This window comes from Capra hircus, chromosome 4, assembly GCF_001704415.2.
Source record: "Capra hircus breed San Clemente chromosome 4, ASM170441v1, whole genome shotgun sequence".
NCBI lineage: Eukaryota > Metazoa > Chordata > Mammalia > Artiodactyla > Bovidae > Capra > Capra hircus.
In genome coordinates, this window is record NC_030811.1 from 101,001,691 (window position 1) to 101,019,546 (window position 17,856).

The 17,856-nt window shown below is 37.8% G+C and overlaps 1 protein-coding gene across 1 annotated transcript in view; it reads left to right on the forward strand.

Moving 5' to 3' along the window:
• Positions 1-17,856, forward strand: part of THSD7A (thrombospondin type 1 domain containing 7A) — a 481,774-nt gene that overhangs the window by 427,433 nt on the left and 36,485 nt on the right. The window contains exons 14-16 of the mRNA XM_013963159.2: positions 10,099-10,277; positions 12,544-12,549; positions 14,741-14,874. Coding sequence (XP_013818613.2) covers positions 10,099-10,277; positions 12,544-12,549; positions 14,741-14,874 — 319 coding nt within the window. The remainder of the gene's footprint in view (positions 1-10,098; positions 10,278-12,543; positions 12,550-14,740; positions 14,875-17,856) is intronic.

The following is a 17,856-nucleotide window of genomic DNA, read 5'->3' on the forward strand; positions in this document are numbered from 1 at the left end:
TGAACTCATTTTTATTTGTGATGTTTTATCATCTGTTAATGTCAAAGAAGCAGAAAAGCCTATCTCATAGGACTGTTTTTCTTGAGCCCATGCTGTTATGTATACATAGGTCTCCTATCACCTAAAAGTAATTTTATATATTGCTATTGATACCTCGCAAATACTTACCAGCTTGGACAGACTCTGAGGAAACTTGAGAATCAGCTTTTAGGTTAAGTTGTGTGTACACTCAGTTGCTTCATTCATGTCTGACTCTTTACAACCCCGTGGACTGTAGCCTACCAGGCTCCACTGTCCATGGTTAAATTACTTGTTATCAAATGTTTTCCTAAAGGGCCAAAAGCAAATATTTCAGGATCTGCAGGCCAAAAGGTATCTGTAACCACTACCCAATTCTGCAGTTATAGCCTGAAAGCAGCCAGAGACAAGATGTGAGTGAATTGCACAGGTATGTTCCCATAAAACTTTATTTACAAAAATAGGCTGTCAGCCTAGGCTATCATTTGCCAACTGGGATTTGAACCCTTCTTACTCAGACCAGCAGCATAGACATTCCAGAAAAGCCACTGGAAATTCAGCCCACATTGCAGAGCTGCTGAGTCAGAATCTGCACTCTGACAAGATGGCGGGGAGGTGGGGGTGTGCAGAGGGTGTCAAAATAATCAACACCAAATGGATGATAGTTCACTTGCTTACCAGTTGTGGGGAGGAGCACAAACATTAGGAAGTTTTTAAAATTTGTAAATATGGATCTTTATAAAGTGAATGCCTATTTAGGTATAATTTTGAAAACAGAATGAGTTCTGTGGGATCTTCAGTGAAAGGATATTGGCAAGTTAACGATTGCCCTGAGGATGAGGAAAGTCCTGTTTTGGCTCAGACAGGGAAATAGGAGAGAGCTCTGTGTTTATTTACTGCTCTGTTCATAAACAGAGTACGGTATTGTGTTAAAGTGTTGTGTGTGCTTTTGACTTTGTGCACTCAGTATTCAAAATCCAGTGACTGAATTCTAGGACTTTATACTGCCTTTTGACCATCATGCTGGAATTCAGATAGCTATACTACTTACTCCAGGACACATTACACTCTTTTAATTATTTCAGTCTTTTAACTAGAGTTGCTATTGAATTGTTCAGCATAGTTTGTCTAATGTCTCAGTGGTATTAGATTAGTTTCCCTTTAACATTAATTCTAAAATATAATGATCTATATTGATTCTTTCATGCTTTCTCTCTTTGCCTAGCATGTTTATGAATGGTATCACAGAGAACCTTCTGGAAAGTAATTAATGGCTTTAGCAGTTAATTTTGGAAGCATCAGTGGGGTTCAGAGTATGCCCATTAAAATTTGATATTTTGCAAAACCCTTTCTGGCACCCACAGTCATTCTTACAGGTTGCTTCATAGGGGGTTTGTACTGCAATACTAATTATTTTAATAAAAAGAAAGCTCTGCAAACTTTACAAGTGAAACAAAGGCCTTTTAGTAAGATATTTTCATTTTATAATGATGGCTCACCCTATGGCAACATTTAATATTATTGCATAATAACCTAAATGATCTCCATCTTTATTTCACCAGTTTCCTGCAGTTATGATGTGGATGATTTGAAGACAGGTATCATGTTTGAATGATCGTCCCTCAATGTTATAAGGAACTGTAAATGCTGGATGCTGCCTTACCAGTCAGAAATTCTTGTATACATGCCACCAAGTGTGGGGTTTTTTAACCTATTAGAATTTATGGGAACAATAAAAAGACCATCAACAAAACTTAGAAAAGGAATGCATCCTAAGTGTATTTCTTGTACAAGTACCCAACTGAAATTTTTTAAATTCAGAGAGTACTCAATTTATTTTTTTTTTAATTTATTTATTTATTTTTTAAAAATTTTAAAATCTTAAATTCTTACATGCGTTCCCAAACATGAACCCCCCTCCCACCTCCCTCCCCACAACATCTCTCTGGGTCATCCCCATGCACCTGCCCCAAGCAAGCTGCACCCTACGTCAGACATGGACTGGCGATTCAATTCTTACATGACAGTATACATGTTAGAATTCCCATTCTCCCAAATCGTCCCACCCTCTCCCTCTCCCTCTGAGTCCAAAAGTCCGTTATACACATCTGTGTCTTTTTTCCTGTCTTGCATACTGGAAACTGGAGCCAATTATACAGAGTGAAGTAAGCCAGAAAGAAAAACACCAATACAGTATACTAACACATATATATGGAATTTAGGAAGATGGCAATGACGAGAGTACTCAATTTACAAGTAAATTTTAGATCAAGAACATGTACTTTTAAGACATTGTAAAGCTCAGAGTACATCTGAGAAAATTAATTATGGATATGAAGAAAGTAGATTCTGAAATAACCTACATGACCACTGAACCATAATATACCTGGAATGTTTTCCTTTTTATAATGAAATTCTATACAAGATGATATAAGTTTAACATTAAAGGTTAATTAGAAACAAAATGGAGTGAGAAATTATTCCTTATTGTAGTAGATGCCTGTATTTGAGGAAGAGCATGTTTCATTAAACCAGGAAAAAGGGCAATTTTTTAACTTTTAATTTTTTAAATGAGCTGAAATGGCATGCTGATTTCTCTAAGAAACTTTTTCAGTTGGTAGTATTTTTCTAATGTCTTAATTCATTTTAAAATGTAACCCTTTCATTTGATAACACAGATAAAGCTAGTGTTGCTTTTACAGTCATCTTTCACAATTGGAATCTTTTTCCCTTCAAATGTAAAACGACAGGCAGAGAGTGGGAGACTTTTCCTGAGGTAGAAGATGCAAGTTTAAAGAACCAGGGAAATGAAGAAGGGGCTTCTGTGGATATGTGGGCACAAAAAGAAACCAGGTGCCTAGGGTGGAGTATAAATAAAGTGTGGTACCAGCATTATTTCCTAACAGGCTCCCTGAAGGAGGACCGTAAAGGTTGAGGGTGACTTTCCTTGGCAGTTTCCCTGCAGCTACCATTCATGCTATATGAGATGGGAATACTTCTGGTGTTATCCCTTAGTTCTGTGTGCTCCATGTCACAGAGACCTCAACTTAACTAGTACTTATAAGGTTTTAAGCTGGGCTCCATGGAGCCCCTCAGGCCAGGCTGTCAAACATAGCCTCCAGAATACTCCATACATGTACTGGGCTTTCTACCTTTTAGGAATAAAGTGTTTCACTGCTTAAAATAAAATTTAACTACCAAGGACAATTCATTATTTGCAACAGCAGCAGAGAAAAATCTATTTACCTTTGTCTTTATCAACAATATCTGCTATTATGTTTTATTCCACATCCTTTCTTTTGGACTCTGACCCCTCCCACTCCCCAATGCCTTAGAGGAAAGATAACACTGAGTGAGTGAGGGAAAGTCACTCAGTCGTGTCGACCCTTTAAGACAACCCCATAGTCTATACAGCCCATGGAATTCTCCAGGCCAGAATACTGGAGTGGGTAGCCTTTGCTTCTCCAGGGGATCTTCCCAGCCCAGGGATTGAACCCAGGTCTCCTGCATTGCAGGCTGGTTTCTTTACCAGCTGAGCCACAATGGAAGCCCTAAGGTAACACTAACTTAAGGGAAATGATTAGGTGTGGTAATCTTGCTAATAAAAATGAGAATTTGATTGATAAAACCACAAAGTTGTTCATTACTCATGTTGTGTTATGCTATTGTTGAGGGTGTTGTAGTTGTTCAGTCACTAAGTCTCGTCCGACTCTTTTGCTACCCCAGGGACTATAACCTTCCAGGCTCCTGTCTGTGGGAGAACACTGGAGTGGGCTGTCAGTTTTTCCTCCAGGGGATCTTCCCGACCCAGGAATGGAACCAGCACCTCCTGCATCGCAGGCAGCTTCTTTACCACTGAGCCACCAGGGAAGCCTATTGTATTATAAGGTTTAATAATTCTTAGAGATACTAACTGACCCTCATATAGAATCCTGTTATATTAATGCCCTGCAAGGCCAAAGTAACTGTAATACCCATTAGTTGAATATAGTCTAATACCCTTTAGTTGAATGTGTTCTCATTTCAGAACTCCCCCTGTCCTCAGTGGGTAAAGAATCCATCTGCAATGCAGGTGACACAGGAAACTAAAGTTCGATCCCTGGTCTTTTTCTACTTCAAAGCATCATCACAATGGTTATGTAGTGAGCAAGGCTTATACATAGGAATTTTTTTGTAAATGCATGAAGAATTAGACATAAACCATATGGTTTTTATTAGACATAAACCATATCAATGGGCTCAAAAAGTAACCTGAGAGCACTCCAACATATTTGTGGGCATTTTAAAGTTAAATTTAAAAGGAACATCTTCACTTGCGTTTACTCTCCAGTGTTTAGCCATTTTTTCATTGTTACATTGAAAGCCAGTTTAGCCCTGACAAGAAAGTGTAGTTAATCTGAATAAACACACAATGGTCGTTTAAAATAGTCATAAAAAAATATTCAAGAAGTTTATCTGCATAACTGTTCCCTCTCTCTTTGCCATAAGTTTCACCTTTACTTCTTTAAAACTTTAAAGTATAAACTAAGAAGAAATTTTCTCAAGTTTAGGGGTTTTGTTTTTGTTTGTTAGCGTTTGCATTTTTTCCCTTATCTAGAAATGGACATAAAAAGGTCTAATTAAACACTAAAATTCTGTACAGCTCAAAACATGAACCCAGTTTGCATTATAATTACAACCTATCGGAATGATCTGTTTCTCATTGGTCCAGTGAGATGCTGTAGGGAAAAGTTAAGAAGCATATAATGCAGTGTGTGAGTCATTCGCCTAGAGATGCATAGTTCATGTTAGCAAAGAAACGACACATAAAAAAAAGAAAGCCCAGGGTAAAAAGACCTGTTTAACCTAGTTTAATGCAACAATTTTCCAACTTGTTTGACCATGTAATTTATAAAAAATCATGTTTAACAATTATTAGGATCTTCCCAACCCAGGACTCAAACCCGGGTCTCCCACACTGCAGGCAGATTCTTTACTGTCTGAGCCACCAGGGATGCCAAGAATCCAACAAACTAATGTATAAAGATCATCCTTTGGAAATACTTCATGTCATTGTGTGATTCTTGTTGACTACAAGAACAGTGCCCTGAAGGATCCAGTTAAAAATAAATCACTCTACTGTTTCAAAGTGAATTTGTTTCCTATTACTTCATAATCTGAACACTCTATCAAATATGTTTATATTGCTGACAAAGCCCTATTTCCAAAATGGGTTCTTAGAACTTTTTTCTAATTTTTCATATAATATTAGTTAAAATTATAAATGGTAGATTTGGGGAGAAAAAGTCCATAAATGCCTTCATGTATGTAATTATTCTCAAAGTTTTTATTTTGGTTGAATAAGTAAACTTTGGACATGGGCTTTTGCATAAATAAGTTTATTTCCTTTTTAAATAAAATTTACATCTGAAAGTAGAATTCATTTCTGTCACTAACTACCTGGACTTGGGCTAAGCTTCACAGGTTAAGGGTTCAGTCCTCTGCAAGACTGCTCTCGCTTCAGACATGAGCTGTGCATGTTCGGGGATCCCAGGTGAGCCTTGCTTCTGACCAACTGGCCACAGATTTTGGGGTCCCCACTACTCCCTCAGGTTCATTAATTCACTGGGATGATTCAGAGAACTCGGAAAGCACCATACTTACAATTAGAGTTTTATTATAGCAAAAGGATAAAAATCAGAACCTGTCAATAGAAGGGACACACAGACGAGGGCTGGGAGGGTCCCAAACACAGGGCATCCATGCTGTCGCCCCATGGAACCAGGAGACATCACCGTCTTAGCCCATGGATGCCCTTTACCAGCCTGAGCTTTTGTGTCCAGTTTGCTAGTGGGGAAGGAGTTATTATGTAGGCATTATTAGTTGAATCATTGACCACAGAGTTAAACTCAATCTCCTCTCCCCAGAGGTTGGGAGGATATCAAGAGGCTGAAAGCCCCAAGCTTTTTAAATACATGGTTGGTCTTCGTGGTATAGTCATCCCCCTTCCTTAGACATCTTCGCATCAACTCACATATAGTCTAAGAGGCCCACCATGAATAACAAAGATACGCCTGTCACTCAGGAAATTTCAGAGCTTAGAAGCTGTCTGCCAGGAATCAGGGAAACGGAACAGCCAAAGTCATCATTATACAGCAGCGTTTTAGAGTTTGCTATTAGAAATGGCCTTGATCATGAACTACAATAGGTATACTGCCTGAATCTGAATGCTCCTAGTCATTGGGTAAGCTATCAGTATTGGAAGAGCAACAGCTACAAAATCTGACAGCAATTAAAACTAATGTTGAACTTTTCTGAGAAAGTCTATAAGTACCTAGTAGATATGAAGAGATATGTCTTCACATGTATATGAAACAAAAATATAAAAATAAAAATAACTGTTTATTGCAGTTACATAAACTTACCTGAATACTTCATTATGAGCATTTTAATTGCCCAGTGTTGATTCATAACCTTTCATACACTGAATATAAGAATTTTATAGGTAGAACAGTTGATTATAGGAGTTTGGATATATACATGGTAGTTTAGTTTCCCCAGCTTTTCAAGTTATCTGTTCTTAATATATAATTACAAAAGAATATTCTATTCATTTTGAAACTTCTTTACAGTGACCTTTTTCAGTATTTTCAAATCCATGAGGACCATAGTAGATAAACTTCTAGCTAAATGTTCTCATTTGCAATTGCAGTCATGTGCATATAACACACATTTAAGCAAGATAGATTTTTCAGGTCACTTTTGAGATTAATCGAGATGTTTCCAATGGAGTGCCAGCAGAACTCATTCACACAGCTGTAAATCAGAACCAACCAATATGTTCCACGTGCTTTCAAAATGAATTCTTTAATCTATCAACAGTACACCTTTCAACAGCACAATATCATAATTGGGAAAGTTGTTGAAAGCTACTTTATCTGCACATTCATAATTCAAATGAATGAGGTGACTGGATGTATCTCAAAGGTCCTCTGGTTGCCACTCAAAGCCTGCTGATTCTGTATTCATTTCAACCTGAAAGCAGCCATCAGAACAGATATAGACAGAAAAACTACAATCAAAATTCAGGAGTTTGATTTTTTCATGTGTCATATTCTGTGTTGAGCTACCAAGTTTTAACACCCTCATTGTGAAGTCATTTATTTATTCCAGCATTCTCGGGAACCATAAATTGCTTCAAGATGCCAGCAGTTTATTTAGCCTTAAAACGCTTCCGATGTTTCTGTCTTTCTATCCCCCATGATCGTTTGGTGTTAATTGCCCTCAAAAATGATCCTAGTGGAGAAGGCAGGGCAATGCTTATCTGGCAGTTCACTAGTAGCATTAAGGATTTTAATTGTACGCGATAAACATGACAGGCAATTATTGAATGTTGTTACACATTAGAAAATTAAAATGGAATGCTAAGCATTATACTCTTTCGCAGTTGTGTCTTTATCTTAGTGCCTAATTTGTATCTTTCAGCAATGTAATAGATTGAGTTTTATTGGAGAGACATTTTCTGGAATACTCTATTGGAAGATCAAACATAAAACTTTTATATCTGCTTGCTTAATAATACAATGTGAATCAAACTGAAGTCAGACATGACACATTTCACCAATGCCGTTGTACTTCAGCAGATAAAAATGGAAAGAGTTTCCATTTATCTGTTACTCTGAAGTAGTGACATAAAAATCATGTGAGTCTGCTGTCAGTTATAATTACTGAATGACAAAGGTTAGAGGTTTGTTTTTGCCGTTATTTTATCTTTTGCAAGCCAGGAAAGGGGGCGCTAGCAGTAAAGAATCTGCTTGCCACTGCAGATGACATAAGAGATGCGGGTTTGATCCCTGGGTCAGGATGATCCCCTGGAGGAGGGCTTGGCAACCCACTCCAGTATTCTTGCCTGGAGAATCCCATGGACAGAGAATCCTGGCAAGCTGCAGTTCATAGGGTTGCAAAAAGTCAGATACAACTTAGCACACACACACGCACAAGGTAGGAAATGAAATTCTAGAAATATTTCAATAATTTATTATATATGAAATACTAGTGTTCTTTTACTAAAGCGGTTTTGATAATATTTGGAACTAGTTGGGTTTTGTTGATTAACTGTCTTTTATAAACATTAAATAATTTGGTTACTGATGACATGGATTTGTAAGTGACTTTAGACATTTTTAGCTTAACTCAAAATGAATTATATGCCTCAATATAAGAACTAAAACTATAAAACGCTTGGGAAAAAATGGGTGTTTTTTACCTTTATGACCTTGGATTAGATAATTGTTTCCTAGATAGGATATCAAAGCACAGCAATAAAAATAGATAAATTGGACTTCATTATCATTTAAACTTTTGTTCTTCAAAGGACACTAAAATAAAAGAGACATAATAAACGAGTTTTGACAAATGTATAAAGTGGAGCACTCATATCCTGCTGGTGGTGTCGTCAAATGGTACAGTCACTTTGGAAAACAGTTTGGCATTTCAGTAAAAAGTTAAATAAAGAATTATCATATGATCAGGTAATTCCATTCCTAGATACATACCCAAGGGAACTGAAAACTCATATGTACAGAAACTTGTACACAAATATTCATAGCATTATTTGTAATGCACAAAACATGAAAACAACTAAAATGTCCATCAATTGAGGAAAGGATTGAAAAATATGATATGTCCATACAATGGAATACTATTTAGTTATAAAAAGGAATGAGGTACTGACAAATGTCACAACATAGAAGAATCCTGAAAACACTGCAGTAAGTAAAAGAAGCCGATCATAAAACATAATGTTTGATTTCATTTTATAAAATGTTCAGAATAGGTGCATTCTTAGAGATACAGACTAGATTAGTGGTTGCTTGAGTGCGGGAGGGGAAAATGGGAAATGGCTGCTAATAGGTAGAGCAGTGCTAATGAAAATGTTCTAAAAGCAGATGGCGGTGATGGTTGCATAAAGACCAAAACATGAGCTGACCTTTATGATATATAAATTATGTCTCAATAAAATTTTTAAAAGTCTACCTAGAGTTCTTAAGAGAAACTGTTTACATTATAGTCATTTCCAAAATGGGCTCTTTGGCGTTGATGTAAAATGGTGAGAGCAGAGTGCTCTCTTGCTTCTAGAACAACCGCTCTCACCGGCAGAGTGCGACAGAAGGTACCATCTGACTCTTGACCAGGGGAATTTTGCTTTTTCCACTTGTTTGTCTTGAGAAAAATAGGGATAAATTGATAACTGTGGAATGCCAAGTTGGTACTAAGGGAATGGTTAAGGAAAATGCTCCCATTTCTCAGGACAAATCTGTAGGCTCTTAAATTAATTGACTGTGTGATTTGATAGAATGAGTGCTAGACTAGACTCAGATCCTAGCCTCATCTCTGACTGTGCGACCGACCTTGGCCTTTTCAGTTCTCTCTCTGTACTTGTTTTCTTATCCGTCCAGTAGAGCATCAGCACATGCCCACTACATTTATGCTATTTTCAAGAGAATCAAATGAATACAGTATGTGAAGGTGCTTTGAAATTGACAGCACTCTAATAATATGAGGCATTATTTATTTAAAATCCTTCATTTTTCTTCATCAGACTTGATTTTCAGTGAAAGCGAAACATAAGGTGCTAAGTTAAATGGCTCCTTTTGAATATTGCTTCAGAGGGTCTGGCTTTCTTCTTGAGGAAGAATGTTGCATGGACTCAGACACTTGAACTTATATGACATTAGCAGATAGGATTTTATAGAAAACTGTTATAATTTTTTTAATGTATTATTCTGGCAGCATGAGAATGACATGGCAGCAGACAGGTTATTGTCAATTAAACATGAGCTGTCAGAAAGTCAGAAATGTTGAAATATGGTGAGCATGAATCCTAAGCAGATCATATGGCAGCTGCTTAGCTGTTATTTTAACAGAGTCGCTGTGTTATGTGTCATTTTCCTGCAGGATTTAATTTGAGTCCCTAATGACAGAGACACCTCTACATTTGCATGTTGCTGCCAAGTCCTTCTAAACGGGCTGGAATGGTGGGTGGTAATAGCCGAGTGACATGCGGAGGAGACAGCGCTTGTCTCATTTTTGTCCGCTCAGGTTACATTGAAGAGGCCTGCATCATCCCCTGCCCCTCAGACTGCAAGCTTAGTGAGTGGTCCAACTGGTCGCGCTGCAGCAAGTCCTGTGGGAGTGGTGTGAAGGTTCGGTCTAAATGGCTGCGTGAAAAACCCTACAATGGAGGGAGGCCATGCCCCAAACTGGACCATGTCAACCAGGTATCTTCTGCTCTTGGGAATTTTGTAAAATACTTCTTAGATGCACATTGATTTCTTTTTTTTAAAATCCAAAATAGAGAATAATAACCCCTGAATAAGATATTTGACCCACTTTATCTTTACAATGCTTGAGTAAATTATTAAAATTACAAGTCAGATGGATGATCTCTGTATTCTCAAGAGATTTAATATACTATATGTGTATATATGTGCATATTAATATAATGGAAATAAAAAATGAAATCTACCTTTGAAATACTGTCAAGGTATTTGATCTGTTGTTATACAATAATTTGAGTGTTGGGAGCAAGAGTGTCTTATCTGATAAATCCATTAGACTCAGAAAAAAAATCTCAATTGCCAACCATACAAATTAAAATCAAGGAAGGTATGTAGAGTGTGGGTCCAAAATTGGGAAATATATTCTGTTGATATGAAATATGATAAGATGAAAGAGATACGAAGATGGTGTCAAAGTAACTCTGTGTTATCTATCAATTTGGTGATTGGCCTTTTCAGTATAATTTGGAACTTTCTTTGACTTTGAATACACACTTTGTTAGCAGCTACTCATAGTTATCACTTGTGCTCCATTGGAAATAAAGAGTGAAATATCTAATGGGGGAATTGTTTAATATAAGATTGCTAGTTTAATGTAACGTAAGATTCATCAGACAGTTATTGCCATGTTTGGCCTACATGAGGATTAACAAAGAGTGAATTTCACACTAGATATGAAGATATGTACGTGGATATTAAGATGTATGTTCAAGTCACAAAAGGACAAAGTTATATGTATGAACCAAATTTAAATATGTAGGTATGCTTCATACACACATAGATTGTCTAATTTTAATCTTCAAATACACTGCTCGCCCATATGCATTTGCCTTCCCAAAATAACCTTTGTTCATCACAATAAAATTATAGAGAAATAAAAATAACTTTTCAATAAAGCAATTAAGGGGCCAGGAAAGTGGAGAATTAAATTGCATAGAAAGTCTTCTAAAAGAATGTTGATTTTTCCCAAGTAAAATTGCTAAACTTGCCTTTAAAGAAATGCAACTAAAGGTGACTAATATACTGCACTGCTGCCACCTACTGGTAGTCGAGTGTCTCTACCCCAGGAACGATTTCTAAAGAAGAAAATGCATGATCCTGATGCACTTTTCTGAAATGCAGAATGTAATGTTCTGCATTTCTGAAATGTAATGTTTGTAATACAAAAGAATATTTTTCTAGAAGTTTTGAAGTATTGAATTTCCAGTAGTGAACTTAAATTTCAATAATTTTTATTCATGTTTTGAATAAATTCTACACATTTTCTTACCTTCAGTGTGTATGTGCACAGCCAGACAGAATTTAAGTTTTGTTTGCCTCAGCGTCTTTTATGTAGTGAATTTAGAAAAGCTCAAAATGGCTTTGCCAAGTTGTCTTTGCTACTAAAACTTTTACCTAAGCCACTTCTGTGTCACTCAGAAAATCTAATGCAGAGCATGATATCTGAGTATGTGTTACCAGACTACTGGTGGTATATTGAGACAGGTACAATGGAAAAATCAAAACTGAAACAGGAAATAATAGATTTCTGAATCTTTGCGCATAAATGTTCTACATTAAAAGTAGAAACTTCTAAGGATTCATTTGTTAGTAAAATGTAAGAAAAGTAAAGAATATGCAAAGGTTTGTGTAACTGAAAATTGGGGGAGGGTTGGTATAAATTTGTGAAAATTATAAGTCGTATAGATTTTTACTGCAGCCATGCATTCCTCAATAAGTAACCTGTGGTAGTTTTTGCCTTGAAAATGGTTTCTAAGGTTCCGTTTTCCATGTGAGGAAGCAAATACTCATTTCCTCAGAATTATGGGCGAGTGAATTAAGATCAACCAGTCTATAAATAGTCCACTCACAGTTTGGTCCACCAGATATTTGCAGTCATATATTAATTCCCTGTGATACATATTTTGAGGTCTACTCGGTTTTCTAAAATTTCTTCATCCTGCCTTTCAAATCCTTTCCTGGACTGTGCTGTTTGCAATTCGTTTGTGTATCTTAATTTTAAATAATAATAAGGAGGTGGCTTTTCTATTTCAAGGTCTAAAATAAATGTTCGAGTCATTTACCAAAAAAGAAAAAAAAACACCCACCTTTTTTATATGGATAATACTTGAAACTTAGAACGTGAGATCTTCTTGCCAAATACACCAACATTTTAACCTGTCTCTGTTTCTTCCCTTTGCTTCATTCCTGGTGAACCCTGCTCCAGGCCCAGGTAAGAACTGCTAAACCTCATGGTTCATGACAGACTGCTGTTGGTTTCCATTTTACTCCTGGCATCAGAGAAATGTATTCTTTTTATCTTTCACACAAACGAAGTCATATTTTTTATAAAACTTTTCTTCTGCAGCTGTTCCCTTTTTTTCCCCTAACGTGTTACATGCGTTTTCTCGTTTTAAAATCAGGGCCTAAGGTACGGGGATGGGGAGAACAAGCTTAAATCTCTCTCCTTGAAAAGGCAGCGACACCTCCTGTCTCATGCTTCTTGGGTGAGGGAGAGGAGTAGGTGGGCTCCAAGTGGTCGCAGGAGGCTGCTCTGAACTGATTTGTATTCTCTCCAGCGCAGGAGATTAAAATGAAAGCTGTCACAGGACTAGAAAAGATGGCATTTCCCCTTCAATCGTTCCCTTCTGCACAGCATGTAGGGTAGTGTTTTACTAAATACTAAAACAGTATTTCAGAGAAGGCAATGGCAACCCACTCCAGTACTCTTGCCTAGAAAATCCCATGGGCGGATGAGCCTGGTAGGTTGCAGTCCATGGGGTTGCGAAGAGTCGGACACGACTGAAGCGACTTAGCAGCAGTAGCAGCAGCAGAGAAATAGTATTTAGTCCTATTTTAATACAGCACACAATGTGAAGGTGACCACTTGTGACAGTCATTACAGATTCTTACTCCAACAGTGCATACTTTTTTTCCTATGTGTGGTAGGTCAACTTTATTCACTTTCCAGGGATGTTTAGTAAAACAAAAATTTGCACAAAGAATGTTCCAGTGGACTATTTAAATCTGTATTTTCTGGAATTGAATAACTATATAAAATATTCACGTAGTATTGTGTATGGGTGGGTATTATAAAGTGGGAAATAGAGTTGAATTATCATAGATTTTGAAATAATTTTAAGAGGCATTTTTCTTTAATGACTGAGTCAGCTCTGTTGCAGTGGATTAAAGTCCTTTTTTTTTTCTTATTAATTTACTCCATTCTTCTCTCTCACTGAGAAAAGACTATAGTTGGTTCATTGTGCTAAAAATCCTGAAACCCACCACCGACACCACCACAAACCTGGACCTGCAAGCCTTAATGGGCACCAGAGCACAGACAATTTGCTTTATGCCATGTGGCCCTCACTGCTTTGCAGCTGTGTAATATGAGACCAACTTCAGACCTTACTTCTAAACCCTAAATGATTTAAGATAACTTTATTTAAGATAGCTGTATTTCATATTATTTGTCTTTTAATTTCCTATATGGAACATGAAAAAAATTTTATTGGTATACATACTTATTTGGAAAATGGGCCAAATTATATTTATCTGAAAATAACTACTTTTATATGCTGTGTTCTTACTGTTGTTCAGTTGCTAAGTCACATCCAACTCTTTGTGACCCCATGGACTGCCCCATGCCAGGCTCCTCTGTCCTCCATTATCTCACAGAGTTTGCTCAGATTCATGTCCACTGAGTCAGTGATGCTATCTAACCATCTCATCCTCTGCTGCCTTCTTCTCCTGTTGCCTTTCAGTCTCTCCCACAGCATCAGGGTCTTTTCCAATGAGTCAGTTCTTTGCATCAGATGGCCAAAATATTGGAGCTTCAGGTTCAGCATCAGTCCTTCTAATGAATATTCAGGGTTGATTTCCTTTAGGGTTGACTGGTTTGATCTCCTTGCAGTCCAAGGGACTCTCAAGAGTCTTCTCCCAAACCACAGTTTCAAAAGTGTTGTTATATGCTTCCTTAATTACTTAAAAATTAATGATAATTCTTCTATTCATTTATTCATCTTACTTAACAAGTCTCTGTAGAATGCCTCACATATGAACACCCTGGGCTAAGTACTGAAGACACAGGAAACTGTGACCAGGAGGGATACCCCAGGAAGTTGTAATACCGTGTGGTAAGGGTCAGTCCAGGAAAGCACGGAGTGTGTCTGATGTGGTCCGTGAGATCTCCAGCTACAGTGTGATCGCAGATCGGCAGAACACAACAGGGCTAGCCCTGCCTGCCCTTCACTGCCGTAACTCGAAGTCTCACAAGGGCCTCCATGTTCCTGTTTTAGGACAATGAACAGTAAAAGAGAGGCTGGTGTAAAAGTGAAATATCATGATCACTGAAATGTGAGGTGTCCCCTCTCACCTTCTCAGGCTCCGTGCAGTGAGGTCACTGAGAACCATGTGTGTTTCAGGTGTATGAGGTCGTCCCTTGCCACAGTGACTGCAGCCAGTACATATGGGTCACAGAGCCGTGGAGCATCTGCAAGGTGACCTTTGTGAACACGCGGGACAACTGCGGAGAGGGTGTGCAAACCCGAAAAGTGAGGTAAGGTCAAGCACGGGGAAGCAAAGGCGCCGCCACCTCCCGAGTTCTCGTGTGCCAACCTGACCTTGGCCTCCCCCCAGGTCTCCTGAGTGAAGTTGTCTTCAGTTTTACTTTTAGGGTCTTGTGTTCATGGAAAGCTCTGAGAAGATCTGCTTCCAGCAGCAGTTTGTCACCCTCCGCCTTCTGACTTTTGGAGGCTTTGCTTCATGGTGCTCTTGCCGGGAAAAGGCTGCATGGTGAATGTGAGCTGGACTAAATGCAGATTTTCCAACCCCAATCAGTTCTTCCTTAAAGGTCAACTGTGTTTCCAACCATAGCTCAGTGATAATCGTTTATAAACTTTTTATCCTTAGCATCGAACTGTCCACCTTTTGAATACTCCCATTGCCCTGGGAAGCCTTCACTAAAAGCCCTGGCTGGCTAGTGCCACTCATGTGTTATCAGTGGCCAGTGGCCAGTAGGGTAGCCACTCACTACGTGTGGCTATTTCACTTGAAATCTAGACTAGTGAAAATTAAATAAAATGCATTTCCTCAGCCACACTAGACCCATTCTAAATGCTCCTTAGTCGGAGGGGGCTAGCGGCTGTTCTTTGAGACAGCACAGTATTTTTCCATTGTCGTAGAAAGTATGAGAGCCTTGTCAGACTTCTGAGCAGCCTTGTTCTATAATGCCCCACATACCCCTTAGTGTTTCAAAAGATCCATCTATATGTCTGTCCCCTTTATTAAACGCTATCTCTCCAAACTGAGACCCTGTCGTAGTCATAGAAATTCTCTAAAACCCAATACGATTGAAATATTGTAATAAATATGGTTTAGTTGCTAAGTTGTCTCTGACTCTTGTGGCCCCATGGACGCAGCCCCCCAGGCTCCTCTGTCCATGAGATTTTCCAGGCAAGAGTACAGGAGTGGGTAGCCATTCCCTTCTCCAGGGGATCTTCCTAACCCAGGAATTGAACCCAGGTCTCCTGCATTGCAGGCAGATTCTATTGACTGAGCTACAAGGGAAGCCTGTAATAAGGGTAATACAATTAAATTAACTCATTAAATTGTACCTAAAGCATCTGCATATGATTCTTAAGGGTCTCAAACCTGGGAAATCAGTATATGAGGCTTTATTGTCTCCACTTTAAGAGAAGATTCAAAAGTACTAAGTAATTAATGTGCCTAAGCAGACAGTGACTGAAGTGACAGAGTTGCATTGAAACGCAAATGTCACTCTTTAGCCAGTTTATCCTAACTCTACTGAGTGATACACGGTAAAGAAAAATATAAAACATCCAAAGATTTACACCTTCCAACTGTGAAGAATTCCATTCTTACTCATGACATAACTCTTCGTAAATTTAAGATGACTGTTTCTTTATCTGTTTCAGTAAGAAAGTAGAGCAAATTAATGTTAATATCATAAAACTTTGGGACTCTGTGTAAAACATTGGCTCTGATAAAAATAATCTCTCTCTTTTTTTTTAAACCTCACTCAACTCTCAATTTATTTTCTGAATATTAAAAAGTGGGTGAAGTGGAGGGTGGAGAAAATGAGTTAATAGGGAAACAGGGAAGAAAAAGATATTCTGTTTTCTACTACTCTTCTGCCAAATTTAAATTTTATCTTTAAAATATAAAAGTATTTTCTTTATATTAAAAATTTGATAAAGTTGGGGTTTTTGTTAATATAAAAATCACAATAGCTTCTTTCAGCTTTCCCTCCAGCTCCCTATTCATATATGTTGCTTCTTTTTGCTTTCCAAATGGCTATTGTCAATGTTTTCAAACACATTGTAAACAAAGTAACTTTTAAGGTCAACCTATTTTTTCAGTAAACATTTTTAACACAAACAGAGAATTGATGAAAATTTCTTATCATGTAATAATGTTCCTTAAGGTTAAATGTTGTGTTAGACGCAACCATTGGGTGACATTTCAGGACAAATACATCTATAAGGAAGGTTGAAAGTGAAAGTCACTCAGTCGTGTCTGACTCTTTGTGACCCCACAGACTATACAGCCCATGGAATTCTCCAGGCCAAAATACTGGAGTGGGTAGCATTTCCCTTCTCCAGGGGATCTTCCCAACCCAGGGATTGAAGCCAGGTCTCCCACATTGCAGGCAGATTCTTTACCAGCTGAACCACAAGGGGAGCCCAGGAATGCTGGAGTGGGTAGCCTATCCCTTCTCCAGCGGATCTTTCGGACCCAGGTATCAAATTGGGGTCTCCTGCGTTGCAGGCAGATTCTGTACCAGCTGAGCTGCTACGGAAGCCCTTTTAGGGTGGTGTGACATATCAAAGGCTGAATAATAGTAGTGTTTTGCCCTGGTGAGACAGAATATTTTTTCATTGACATTTTTCTAAAATTTCCAGCACATGTTGATAATAAAAACCGGTCAGGTTTGGTTATTTCTGTTGCTTCTGAACTCTCTGCAGGCAAGCTACCCCCTTACTGCCACAACTGTGGTGGGTGCCTGGCTCCACCCGTGGCCCCAGTTTGGTTCTATGCTCTGTTTTCTAAAACAGTTTGATATTCTCACAGCATAATCCCTTCTCTTATGGAATGGAAAAAGTCCAGGCATTTGAAGAAAGCAAATGAACTTAAATTGCCTTCCTTTGGGCTTGAGACTTGATCCAAATAGTTTTTCTGTATTCTGCAGTGCTAAATAGGGTGGTGAGACTATACCACTATCCCCATTCTACAGTGATTAAAATATCATTAATACAAAATCAAATAAATAAAACTTACAAATAATCTGAATGTCAACAGAAGGGTTTTTTTTTTTTTTTGCATTTGTGGCACATTTAAATGATGAAATTGCAAAATTCAAATGTAATCATTAAAAAGTATGTTTTAGGAAAATAGCTAGTAACACAAGATATTTATCATATATTATTAATGTTTTTCCTAAATGGTGCAAATAGTAGGTAAAGTTTATTCCTATTTAATGAAATGAAAATATATGTTTAAATACAGTAGTTGGCTAAGA